This window comes from Paraphaeosphaeria sporulosa, assembly GCF_001642045.1.
Source record: "Paraphaeosphaeria sporulosa strain AP3s5-JAC2a unplaced genomic scaffold CC84scaffold_8, whole genome shotgun sequence".
In the NCBI taxonomy this organism is placed as follows: Eukaryota; Fungi; Ascomycota; class Dothideomycetes; order Pleosporales; family Didymosphaeriaceae; genus Paraphaeosphaeria; species Paraphaeosphaeria sporulosa.
In genome coordinates this window covers 689,121-700,194 of record NW_017253367.1, presented here as the reverse complement: position 1 = coordinate 700,194, position 11,074 = coordinate 689,121, and the positions used below count along the sequence as shown (strand labels likewise).

The 11,074-nt window shown below is 52.9% G+C and overlaps 7 protein-coding genes across 7 annotated transcripts; 1 reads left to right on the top strand and 6 right to left on the bottom strand.

Annotated features, from left to right (window-relative positions):
• Positions 1 to 440: 440 nt before the first annotated feature.
• On the bottom strand, positions 441 to 1,793 carry CC84DRAFT_1188870 (uncharacterized protein; the record flags this gene model as incomplete). The annotated part of the gene is made up of 2 exons (XM_018181016.1): positions 441 to 1,379; positions 1,746 to 1,793. The coding sequence occupies 2 exons, from the start codon at positions 1,791 to 1,793 to the stop codon at positions 441 to 443; spliced, it is 987 nt and encodes a 328-aa protein (XP_018033133.1).
• Positions 1,794 to 3,053: 1,260 nt separating this feature from the next.
• Positions 3,054 to 4,076, bottom strand: CC84DRAFT_1219717 (uncharacterized protein; the record flags this gene model as incomplete). The annotated part of the gene is made up of 4 exons (XM_018183102.1): positions 3,054 to 3,194; positions 3,252 to 3,407; positions 3,539 to 3,836; positions 3,895 to 4,076. 4 exons carry the CDS (start codon positions 4,074 to 4,076, stop codon positions 3,054 to 3,056), a joined length of 777 nt encoding a protein of 258 aa, XP_018033132.1.
• Positions 4,077 to 4,763: 687 nt separating this feature from the next.
• Positions 4,764 to 6,304, bottom strand: CC84DRAFT_1150816 (Ebp2-domain-containing protein). Its single transcript, XM_018176718.1, has 2 exons — positions 5,236 to 6,304; positions 4,764 to 5,186 (listed from the first exon to the last, which is right to left on the bottom strand). The coding sequence occupies exons 1-2, from the start codon at positions 6,200 to 6,202 to the stop codon at positions 4,909 to 4,911; spliced, it is 1,245 nt and encodes a 414-aa protein (XP_018033131.1). The 5' UTR covers positions 6,203 to 6,304; the 3' UTR covers positions 4,764 to 4,908.
• A 100-nt stretch (positions 6,305 to 6,404) lies between these two features.
• CC84DRAFT_1166574 (uncharacterized protein) lies at positions 6,405 to 7,130 on the top strand. The gene is made up of 3 exons (XM_018178993.1): positions 6,405 to 6,599; positions 6,651 to 6,762; positions 6,818 to 7,130. The coding sequence occupies exons 1-3, from the start codon at positions 6,555 to 6,557 to the stop codon at positions 6,898 to 6,900; spliced, it is 240 nt and encodes a 79-aa protein (XP_018033130.1). The 5' UTR covers positions 6,405 to 6,554; the 3' UTR covers positions 6,901 to 7,130.
• CC84DRAFT_1124655 (disulfide isomerase) lies at positions 7,042 to 8,569 on the bottom strand. Its single transcript, XM_018175699.1, has 2 exons — positions 7,972 to 8,569; positions 7,042 to 7,912 (listed from the first exon to the last, which is right to left on the bottom strand). The coding sequence occupies exons 1-2, from the start codon at positions 8,486 to 8,488 to the stop codon at positions 7,335 to 7,337; spliced, it is 1,095 nt and encodes a 364-aa protein (XP_018033129.1). The 5' UTR covers positions 8,489 to 8,569; the 3' UTR covers positions 7,042 to 7,334.
• Positions 8,570 to 8,747: 178 nt separating this feature from the next.
• CC84DRAFT_1166571 (thioredoxin-domain-containing protein) lies at positions 8,748 to 9,564 on the bottom strand. The gene has a single exon (XM_018178992.1). It carries the CDS (start codon positions 9,274 to 9,276, stop codon positions 8,884 to 8,886), a length of 393 nt encoding a protein of 130 aa, XP_018033128.1. The 5' UTR covers positions 9,277 to 9,564; the 3' UTR covers positions 8,748 to 8,883.
• Positions 9,565 to 9,990: 426 nt separating this feature from the next.
• On the bottom strand, positions 9,991 to 11,067 carry CC84DRAFT_1261456 (uncharacterized protein; the record flags this gene model as incomplete). Its single annotated transcript, XM_018185072.1, has 1 exon — positions 9,991 to 11,067. One exon carries the CDS (start codon positions 11,065 to 11,067, stop codon positions 9,991 to 9,993), a length of 1,077 nt encoding a protein of 358 aa, XP_018033127.1.
• Between the last annotated feature and the right edge of the window lie 7 nt (positions 11,068 to 11,074).

Below are 11,074 nucleotides of genomic sequence, written 5' to 3'. Positions count from 1 at the left end.
TCTGAGCAGGCGGGAAAGCGAGTTGACCAAGGGGGTGAAGCAAGTCGGCATTGTGGATTGGCTGATTGCGACTGGAGTTGCTGAGGGTAGTGGATGACGAGTCTGGATGTATTTGAGATGGCTTAAGATATGGATGTGGTGTTGCTGTGCAGGACGGAACCCGCGCGGTGGAGATATCTGTTTCGAGGTAGGCGGGGAGTGCGCTGTTATATCATCTGATGGGTGACGAAATGAGTGAGGGCGTTACACGGCACCAGGAATGTGTTGTGTTGTGCTGCTCGTACAACCTCCCCCATCTTTCCTCTTTCGGGAACCGCCGGCCAACGTAACATGCCGTGATGCAACCCTTTCTGTCCGCACCTCCCACGCGCAATCTTGTGCATATCCACCACGTCAGATCTCCAACGCTCCCGCAGTAGTCTACCGCAACCCACCCCTCTTCACCCACATCGCCGGTACAGATGCAGTTGATACCGCATATTCTCCAGCTCGATTGGATACCTCAGCCCCGCGGGAAGCCGAAACCACTTGCTCTCTTCCTCCTGCAGCTTCTCCCAGCACGGCGAGGGATTCGCTTTGGCATCGCCGGAGGGGTTGAGCAGCGTGTGGTCCAGCAGCCACTGCATGGGGTACTTTCTCTCGGCGCCGTTGAGGCTCACCGTCGAGTAGCTGCCCGGGCTGTCGACGACAAGGAGGTGCGCGCCCGGTGCGAGGGCGGTTGTTAGGTTGAGCAGGAATTTTTGCGTGAGGGAGAGGGAGGTCGTGTAGAGTTCGTTGAGGGTGAAGAGGAGGGTGATGAGGTGCGCATTTTCTACGATATTGGCTAGCGTATCTGGTGATAGATTCAGGACGTCGTGCTGATGGAAGGTAACAGCGAAAGAGGAGAGGGATGTCAGGGCACTGTTTGCTGATTGTGCGGCGGCTGAGGCGTATTTTGAGAGTGGCGGCTTGGTCACGATACCTGAGCCGAGTCTTGTTACGACATTGGCCCAGTCTGCGATGTCGATGGCGGCGATGTTCATCTTTGCGCGGTGCTCTTCTTCCGTCGTTTTGAGGAGCTTCATTAGTCCGCCCAGAGCCACGATTTCGGCGCCTGCACCTCCACCCAGGCCCACGATCTTCCATTCCGCATCTTCCGTCTCTTCAGATTCGCTCTCAAAAGGCTTCAACTCGTCTCTTAGGTCGTGTAAAATTTCCAGATAGCATAGCGTGCGGCTTGGCGACCAGCGTAGGGCGTACGTCTCAAGATACTCTTCCTTTCCAAAGGCGGTGGCAAAGTCACGATTGTACAGATGGCCTTTTACTTCCTGGAGAAGCGGCTTGATGTCTGTTGACAATCTCTCTGGGAAGGCATCTCTAAAGATATTGAGTAGAAGTTGCTGCAGATCGACGGGCAAGGACGATGTTGGTCCTGTTTCGGACACCGGAGCTTTCGTCTTTGACGTCTTTGAATGTCCTTTTGACGGCGCTTTTTTCGCTGTCCTGTGCAGATTTCTAGATATTGGTGGCCCCATTGTGATTGTAGTTGATGCTGTGAAGGTACTGCTGAGTTAAGGTGGAGCCGGTGAGTTTTGACATTGATACGGAGCGTTTGTAGGGCTTGATGATTTAAGCGAGGCCGGCGGAAACTTTTCCGATGGTTCCGACCACGAATGGATCAATACCCTTAGCATATCCAGAACATGAAAAGCGAATGTCCGTCTTCTATGGAGCATAGCACCTTACTAAAATATTTGTATCTTTACCTGCTCAATGGCCTTGCCCGGAAGTGTCCCAGTATTAATGAATTGCATCAATTCACGACCAACATGGTAAAGGGAATTATCGCTGAAGAGGCTGAAATACGCGCCAGTCTTCAGCTAATGGATTTAATAGTCGTAAGATATGATACAGCAGTGTCTGGGGAAACAGCTCAAAGCCCACGTCTAGATGTTGTCACGATTTATCAAAATGGACCTTCAGTCTCCAAAGAGAGCCAAGAGTGAACATTGTGTCAACATTTACTGCGCTAGGTCCATTGCTATCAGTGACCTGCAACCTTTAAGTAAGGGATTTCAGCTCACGATGATTCTTGAAGCTCTTGAAGAGACTAGTCCTTCCTGGCAAGCACTGTGGCCGAAATTTCAGCAGGGTGAAGGCTGGAAATGCGGCGGGTCGTAGTTCTGGGCCTTGCTTCAAAACCAGCCTCCAGCCATGGAACTGGCCGAAGGATAGTGTTAGAGTTTTCCGTACCATATTTCTCCTTTAGCCTTCTCCGTGGTCCCACGCCACGAGAAGAAAGGCTGTTGAATTTTAGGCTTCACGCAAACCCCGAAGCACTGTGCGCCGTGGAGCAGTCGGTCGTTCCGTTTTGTCCCTATCACCCCTGTCTTTTTAGGCGCTACAGATTCTGTTTCCAGACAAGTGGCCGACCACAGATCCTTTCTAGACACCCTACATACTTCCCTTGTAGTCATCTGCTATATATAGGGGTTTTCTCCACCGTCCTCACACTCTTGGTAAAGACGCGCGCCCGGGACCAGCGAAAAGGCGCCTGCTGATGAAGTAGCCATTACATCTTTCTTTGTAACATCCAGCCGTGATCAACACAAAGGCTCCAAAATACCACTCCTCGCTTGAGCGTAGGGTGGTTCGTGAAGTTCGCGATGAGCCTAGGCTATTATAACGACGATAATCTTCGTGATGAATAGTTCCTTATGACTTAGGGAGACTGTACCCATCCTATTTCGTTCATGTCTTCCTTCTCCAAAGCCAAGGAAGCGCGGCAAGAAGTGCATGATCGTGGTGAGTTCTTAGGGCTCCACTGAACCTTCAAGTTCATCATCGCTATTCTGGCCTAGCTGTAAGCCTTGCTATTCCAGCATCATACTCCGCTCTTCGCCATCCGGGTCCTTCCCCGATTGCGCCAGTGAGTCAGGCAGCAGCTCCATGTTACAGCTCCACAATTCCCAGACGAACAGGTTTACGAAGCTGCTGTTCTACCATACACTGGCTTGTGTGACTGTAAGTCAAGCCAGGCACAGGACGTATCATTTCTTTCCTTGCCATCGCCTTTAGACCCCACCCGGCCTCCACGACGACTTGCACTCCTTCTCTACGTTGGCTTCGTCCTCGTCGAAGTGCGCCTGCATGCCGCAGGTCGCATCTGTCTCGAAGTACACGCGAACTTCCCATTTGGCGCGGGGGTTCATGGCCTTTAAGAAACATGTATTGGCAACTTGTCTTGGATGGAAATTGGGGATAAAGCTTACCATAATCAGACCACCGCCAGCATCTGCCGCAGGGAAGGAAGAAGAGACCTCGGGCGCATTGTCCTCGTTGGCGATCAGGTCACGCATGGCATTCTTGGCGGCGGTTCGGGCGGAGTCACCGTTGGTGAAGCTGCCGATGATCTTGGAGTTTATGGTCTGCATATCATCAGTGTGATGTTCGTAAAATGGTTGACTATGGCCGAGAATGCATGCTTATGCATGAAGATGTATGCCAATGGCCGTGAATGCAAAAAAAAAAATGCAACAAGGTGCTTAGGAATACTTACTCTCCCCTTCGCATTTGCACTCATTACCTTGCCGTACACCTCGCTGTAATCATGCAACATAGGCCCCGATGCCAGCACTGTGAACACTGGCTTCGGGAGCATGGCAAGGACCTCGGCTTTGGTCATCGTTACGACCTCGAGAACAGAGAACTGCGTCTCGTCGATCGGGTCCTTAACTACGAGCTTGGTGAAGCCCTTGGACTTGACGTGCTCGAGAGTCGCGAGTGCCGAGGGTGAGTCCCGGGCTACCTGCTGTGCGATGCGCAGGATTTTGGCGAAGAAGGGAAAGGGGCCGTGCCTGGTGCGTGGGTAAGTTCTTGCATATGTGCAATGGTGAGTGTGCGGGCGGTACATACCACTCCCACCCATCGGTGTGCGGGGTGCTGACCGTCAGGTAGAAAACAGTGCCCTTCGGGGCAGCGGGGTCAGAGAGGTCCTCGTCCGGCGGTCGGCTGGCAGCCTTCTTGCGGTTCTCGAAGTCGATCTCCGGCTTGAACGCGTCGTCGATGCTGAAGTCGTCGTCGAAATCGTTGCTCATCTTGCCGGCAGTGTGTAAAGTCGAAGGGCTGAGGACGTTGGAGGTTGCAGAAACTGTTTCTATATAAAAGGTGTGTGTTTGGCAACTTTGTTGGAGTGTTTGAGCTAGTGTTTAGAGCTCGAGGTGCCACGGTAGCTGTCTTTATAGACAACCCTCAGGGCCCGGCACGGGCTTCGAAAATTCTCAGTGAAGCCAGTTTCGAAGCCTGGGTGAAGGCGAATGCGGAAGGAATGATATGTTCGAATTGCCGAGTATACTCAGGCTAAGCTAGAGATAAGCGTCCAACTGAGGTAATGGACCCTGAGTTGCTCTAGGATCCAGCTGAAAATGGACGCTGGTGTACCTGTCGGTGTCTCTGGGGGATCAAGTGGGGGGTATATGTATTTGACGCAGGAGTTTGCGATGTACTTGTGAAAACCATTGTTTGAAAGTATTGAAGGTGTCGTTGCTGATGGAAAACCAGTGTCGTGGTCAGATGATCAAGACCGCATGGATCTCCGAAAGGGGGACTGCCTGCTTGAAAACTGCTAAGGAAACGGGGAAATTGATACACCCATGATCACAAGTTTGGACGTGTGATGAATGCTTTGCGAAGTTGTCACTTTGCTGGCGTATCATTCGATGACGGCGGCATCCCACTGCTTCATGACAGGGATCTGGATGCATCAGTAGCATGTGCATTAATGACTGGTGATGTGAATGGTATCATTTCCACTGAGCTACTCGCCAGAATCTGCAACTTCCCTCTTGAATTTTCCTTTCTCTTCATCCTACACGAAACCAAACGCCCAAGCGCCGATACATGCAATCAACAAAACACCCCTCCTGAACCTTACTTCTTATTCATCCGTCTCGCCTTGCCCGGTCTCTTCGCCGCACCCCCCTTCATCTTCTTATGCGAGAACCCCCGCCCATCCGCGCTCGACTGCGCATCGTTGCTCTTGCCGTGGCGCTTCTTGCCACCAAAGCCAAACTTGTCGTTCTTTTTCTGACGCTTGAAGTTGCCGCCCTCGCCACCGCGGCCGCTGCGCTCGGGCTTGTCGGATTTGTCGAGCGCAACGTCGAAGAGGTCTTCTTCGTTGGTGGCTGTTACGTCAGCGCCGGAGCGTTCTGGGGGATGTTAGCGTGGTGAAAATGGCATGGGAAAAGGACTACATACTCCGCTTGAGCTGGCTGATCTTATCCAGCGTATCCCGCTTCTCCTTTGCTCTCTCCTGCAGCTTCGCAACCTGCACCTGCTTTCCAAACTTCTTGAGATCGCGTTGTTTCCGTGCCTCAGCGCTCGCCTTCTTGCCCGCCGCCTCGTCCATCAGCTTCTGCTTGATCTTGCCCATGTGCTCGTCGTCCTTGACCATCTCAGCGAAGTAGTCCGCGGGCCGCGAGAACGGCGCGCCCTCCTTCTTCAGCAGGGCCCGCGCGTCCTTGACCGCGGATAGCGACTGCTTGTAGAAGGCCAGCTCGCGATTGAGGTCATCGTCGACGTCGGCGATCTCGACGTCCTCGTCCGTAGTTAGCGACATGTGTTCTGAGAAGCCGAGCTTCGCGTAGGGCAGCTTGATGCGGTTGAGCGCGGCGGTGAGGGCGGCGGTATTGTTGATGGTGAGTCGCTGGTGCGGGACGATGTCGGCTTTGTCTTCGTCGGCGAGCGATTCGATGTCGGAGAATGCGATGTCGTCTTCGTCCTCCTCGTCCACATCGTCTTCCTCATCCTCGTCCCCGCCGCCCGCGCCTAGCGCCTCGCCCAGCTCTTCGTCCTCTTCGTCGTCTCCGCTGACATCGCTCTCGCTGTCCTCGAGGCGCGAAAGATCGTATGTGGCCTTCTCGTCGTCGGCGCTGGCATCGTCCTCGCTGTTGTCCGTTTCCCACTCGGCCTCCTCCACCGGCGTCGCGACCTTCACACCGTTGGCCTTTGCCTTCTTCGTAACCTTGCCATTGCTCTTCGGGGTGGCCTTCAGCTCCACCTCATCCAGAGGCACACCGCCCTCTGCGTCGTCCTCATGGTCCCCTTCAGGCTTCTTCTCCGCCTTGCGCTTGCGTGCCTCCTTCTCCTGCTTGCGCTGTCTCTCGAGCTTGAAATTGCGGCCCTTCTCGTTGTCGAGCGCGGCCTTGAGTTTGCTTTTCGCCATGTCGTTGTCGGATTTCGTATAGATCAAAACCGGGCGGTATGAGGCAAAGTCGAAGTAGCACGACAAAAGCGTCGCGCGAAACGGGTAGTCCCAAAATTCAAGCTCGAAATCTTGGCGCAAAGAAAGTTCTGCCAGCGCTAGCGAAGGGCGGTGTGCGGCTGGGAAGCTGCGACCCACCACATCACGTGGCTGGCGCGGACCTCGAGCATTCACTCTTTCTACTGCTGTGGGATAGCGCGCTGCAGTGTTTGTACATACCGCTCGACTGACTGCTGCATACACGGGGAGAGTGCACCCAATACTATAAGAGGATCGTCGCTCACAAAATCACCATACACACACCAAACCCACCATGTCTTCACGACCCTCAGCCGACCGCACCGACAGCTCACCCTCAGTACTTCCGCCCTGGTCTCCTACCCTCTACCTATGCTGATCGTCCAACAAGGCTCTAAACTCCAGCACCGACAGCTCAGCCGAGCTCCAACAAGTTGTCGATGACCTCCTCACCCAGCTGCAAAGCAAGTTTACAAACGTCAGCAGCGAGTTGCTCGCGAAGAGTAAGTTTGTACATGGTGTAGGAGTGCTGAACGAATGAGGGCTGACGCGTTACAGTGGAGGACATGTCAAGGCGGCTGGACAATCTCGAGGCGACGATTCAGACGGGCGATGGGAAGGCGTCGGGGGCGAGCAAATAGGTGAAGATCCAACGGCGGATTGCGGGTTGCTTTAATTTGTGACGATGATGGGCTGTAGCCATCTTCACATTGTCTAGGCGTCTAGGCGAGGCATGGGGTATGTTCGAATTGCAGCACGCATCAATGTTCACACATGGGTTTGGAAGAATTCCTTGTAATGATTCGATACGTTATACGTTCAATCGTAGGCACTCCGCATTCTATCTGGTAAAAATGCTCCCCGAGGTCTGGGGCAGACCCAACTCTCTGCCAATGTATCAGGTCTTGAGACCGCTGCACAGCAGCTTTTCGCTACAGATGTAGATGTTTTCGCGTGCGGCACAGCGCCGCTGTTAATCGCACCCTGCACCAGTCACCGTCCAATCTCCCCCTTTGCTCCAAACCTCTCCCTTCGTTTCTGCCAGCACGGCTGGCTTAGTAATATCGTTGTTGCTCTACAACTCGCTCTTCTCGTCCTCATCACCAGTTGGGAGGAACCTCCTCAAAATGTTGCTCCGGCTGATCAAGTCGTCGAGCTTCTCAGCAGCGAGGTTACCCTTTCCAATGAGACCCTGCAGGCGCTTGTACTCCTTCTCGGCGTAGCCCTCATTCTTGCTGCTCTTCTCGAACACCTTGACATAGTACTGCGCGTATTTGTCCTTGAGGGTCTCGGCAGCCTTTCTAGCCTCCTCGAGACCGCTGGCGTAGGCACCCTTGGACTTGGTGACGATGGAGTCAAGGGCTTCGATAGTGCCACCAATAGCGTTGAGGCCGCCACCGACAGCACGGTAAGTGCCAGCGTTAGTGTTAAGAAATTCGACGAAGTCGGCCTCAGCCCGGGCGCCCTCGTAGGGAAGAGGCTCGGTGGTGCCCTTCTTGAAGTACTTGATGGTGGGGTATGACGAGACGCCTTGCTCCTTGGCGAGCGCCTTGCTGTTCTCGGCTTCCGCGTCGACCTGAGCGATGGTGACACCCTGCTCGTTGGCGAAGGTGTTGGCGAGCTGTTCCCAGACGGGCTTGAGATTCTTGCAGTCTGCGCGCGTTATTAGCGTCTTCCGCTCTACCGTCTAGATACTTAAGAAGCCCACTTACGTCCGCACCAGGGTGCCGTGAAAGCAACGAGCACATCTTGGTCCTTTCCGACTTTCTCCGTAAAGCTCTTGTCATCCAGAATGACGACCTGGCTCGGAAGCTTGGCCTTGACCTTTGCCCTCACACCGCTCTTCTCCTGCACGAACTTTGCCAGACTGTCGAGGTCCCGTCCGCTGTCATATTCCTTGGGTGTGTCACTCTTGCCATCGAACCACTTCAGTGTTGGGAAGCCCTGGACGCCGAACTTCTTGCCTAAGCTCTTGTGGGCGTCCGCATCGACCTTCGCAATGGTGACTTTGTCCTTCGCATGCAGGTAGTTGGTAGCGAGCTCTTCGTATACGGGCGCGAGGTTCTTGCAGTGGCCGCACCACGGGGCGAAGAACTCTACGAGGGCGGGCTTGCCGGACTTTAGCACGATATCGTCGAAGTTATCTGGCGTGAGCTCGACGACGTTCTCGGCGGCGACGAGGGCCGGCAGCAGCGCGAGGGCCGCCGGTAGCAAGCGATTGAATAGCATATTGGTGTGAGGTGAAGCTCCAGGGTTGAATGGGGCTTCTGGTGTTGTGGGTATGCAGTGCAAGCTCGAGCTGGAGCTTTGTGGCAGGTGTGGTGCGGGCAAGTGGCGGAGGTCTTGGCGTGGACACCTTGCTGAAAGCCTAGGATTGATAATCGGCCAACGACTCAAGATATCACACAATAAGCGGCAGATGGATATTATGCGCCTGAATATTCAGCACGTCAAGAACCAGTCAACTATCTGATCTCGGGAGAGACATGTGCACGTGATGATCATCAATGCGAATCCACACACGGCGCTCTTTCCCATGTCTTTGCTATAAAGATTAGAACTACCTCATGAAGCACGCGACATGTTCCAAGGGTATCAACTCAACCGGCATGCAATGCCTTCCACTAGAAGTCTTCCTCAAACTCAAGCTTCTTCTTTTCCTCCTCCTGCTCCTGTGCACCTCCACCCTTCACCTCGGCTGCAATGTTCTCCACGTTCTTCTTCAACGCCGGCGCATTTGCACTCCTGATCTCTTCAATCTGCTTCCCATTCTTGAAAATTAGAAACGTTGGGATGGCCGAGATCTGAAATTGCGCCGTAAGTTCTGGTACTTCGTCGATATTGATCTTGGTGAAGGTGACCTTGCCAGGTGCGGAGTTGGCTTTGGAAAGCTGCTCGTAGAGCGGCGCGATAGCTTTGCAGGGCGGGCACCAGGTTGCGAAGAAATCGGCAACGAGGTAGGTGTGGTCGTTAAGAAGCGTTTGGAATTCGGACTGCGCGCTGATTTCGGTCACCATGGCTGTAGTGGTTTGCTGTGAGAAGACTGTTGGCGAGAGTATGTCTTGGAGGAGACAGTGCCGTTCGTGACCAGAGGTTAGCTACGATGGACAATAACTAGCGCTTATTTTCTTGTATACAGTGATTGTGATGGCGCAATCGCGACGAAGCCACGACATATTTCTTTGATAGCAGAAGTTGATTGTGAATTGGGGTTAGGCTGAGGCGCATTTGTAATCGTAGTACCTCGAATAGCTGTCGTCCCCAGAAGAGGCCATACATCCTCTAGCTTAGATCATTCCGAGAAAAGACTCGTACGCCCAGACTTGGTAAGTCACAGGTACGCTCTTGCTAACGTACGGCCTGTTGGGACCCAATGCAGCTAGTGGCAGCTACCAAACGGACCATCACGTGACTAAACGGCACCCAAGGTCACGACATCCCTCTGCAATTTGCATCTACCTCTCTAGTATCTCATCATGAAGTATATGTTGCTTTACATGGAATTTCCCATCTCACAATTGAGAATTTACACGAAATGCTACGTGGAGTCACACTGATCTTCAGAGGCCATAAATGATGAATACCATAGGTACCATTCCGCTTAGGGCAGGTGCCCCTGAACTATAGATGTGCAAAGAAATCTATGTTACAATTCGATTACAAGCATGAGCTAACAGTACCGAATACTGAAAATATATATAAGCAAAGTGCTTCGAGAAAACCCTCCTCATTCACTCCGGAGATTGCACCGAGTCGTGCTTGCGAGTCCTGTACGGTTTCGCAGGGGCATCAATCCACGAATCCCTCAGTTCCATCAACGCCTTGCTGAGCGTATCATCCTTCCCTGTCGTTTTCGACGGCTTTTCATTGACTTTGCTAAACATGTCTTTCCCTAGTACCTTTGTCGCTTTGCTGAATGTGTCGCTTCTACCCAATGCTTTCACGCTTCTGTCTGCAGCCCTTTGAAGATGGTTTATAGCCTCGTCGTGATGGCCAGCATCGTCCGCCGCTAGAGCAAGATTTCGAATACTTTCTATCAACATGTACTCCTCGTCTTTAGTAAGGACTGGTCGCGCGTCTATGTCACGGTAGATGGATTCTTGCATCTGCTTTGCATCGGTGTTACGATGCTTGCTCCAGTAGATGGATCCAAGGTTGGTTTCGGTTGCCCATTTCAGGCTTCTATTTGCAGGAGACCGTATCGTTTCTTCACGAAGGATTTCCTCGAACAGGCTTTTCGCTTCTTCAATCGAATCACCAGCAAGTCCCTTACCGTTGGTGGTAGCACAGAGTTGATGCAGATGCCCAAGATCGTGTTTCAAGTGCAGGATTTCCTCAGTTTGGCACCCCCACGCTTCGGCGAGTTTCACGAGCGCACCACGCGCTACGATTGCCTTTGAGAAATGACACAAGTCATGCTCAATTTCTGCGAGCAGCCCGATGTTAAGGAGGACACGGGTTCGTGGTTGTATTGCGCTTGGTGTGTCGTTGTGTTCAATCGCTCTGAGGTCCTGGTAGACGGCTTCTTCTATTTCTCTTGAACCCCTTGCAAAAGCACCAGACCCACGACAGATCTGGAAATATAAGACTTCGAGTTGAGACTGCCTCGCATCTTGCAAATGCTCGAGCTGGAATAGCATAACTGCAAGGTCTTCGCGTGTAGCAATTACGTCCACATGAGCCCTTCCAAGTAGCTGATCGAGACGGTCGACAATGACTTGTTGAATCTGTATAGATATATCTTCGCCGTTGTGATAGCGAACAAGATTCCGCTCGAATTGTATGAGTAGTGTCTGTTGATGATGCATCCCGAGT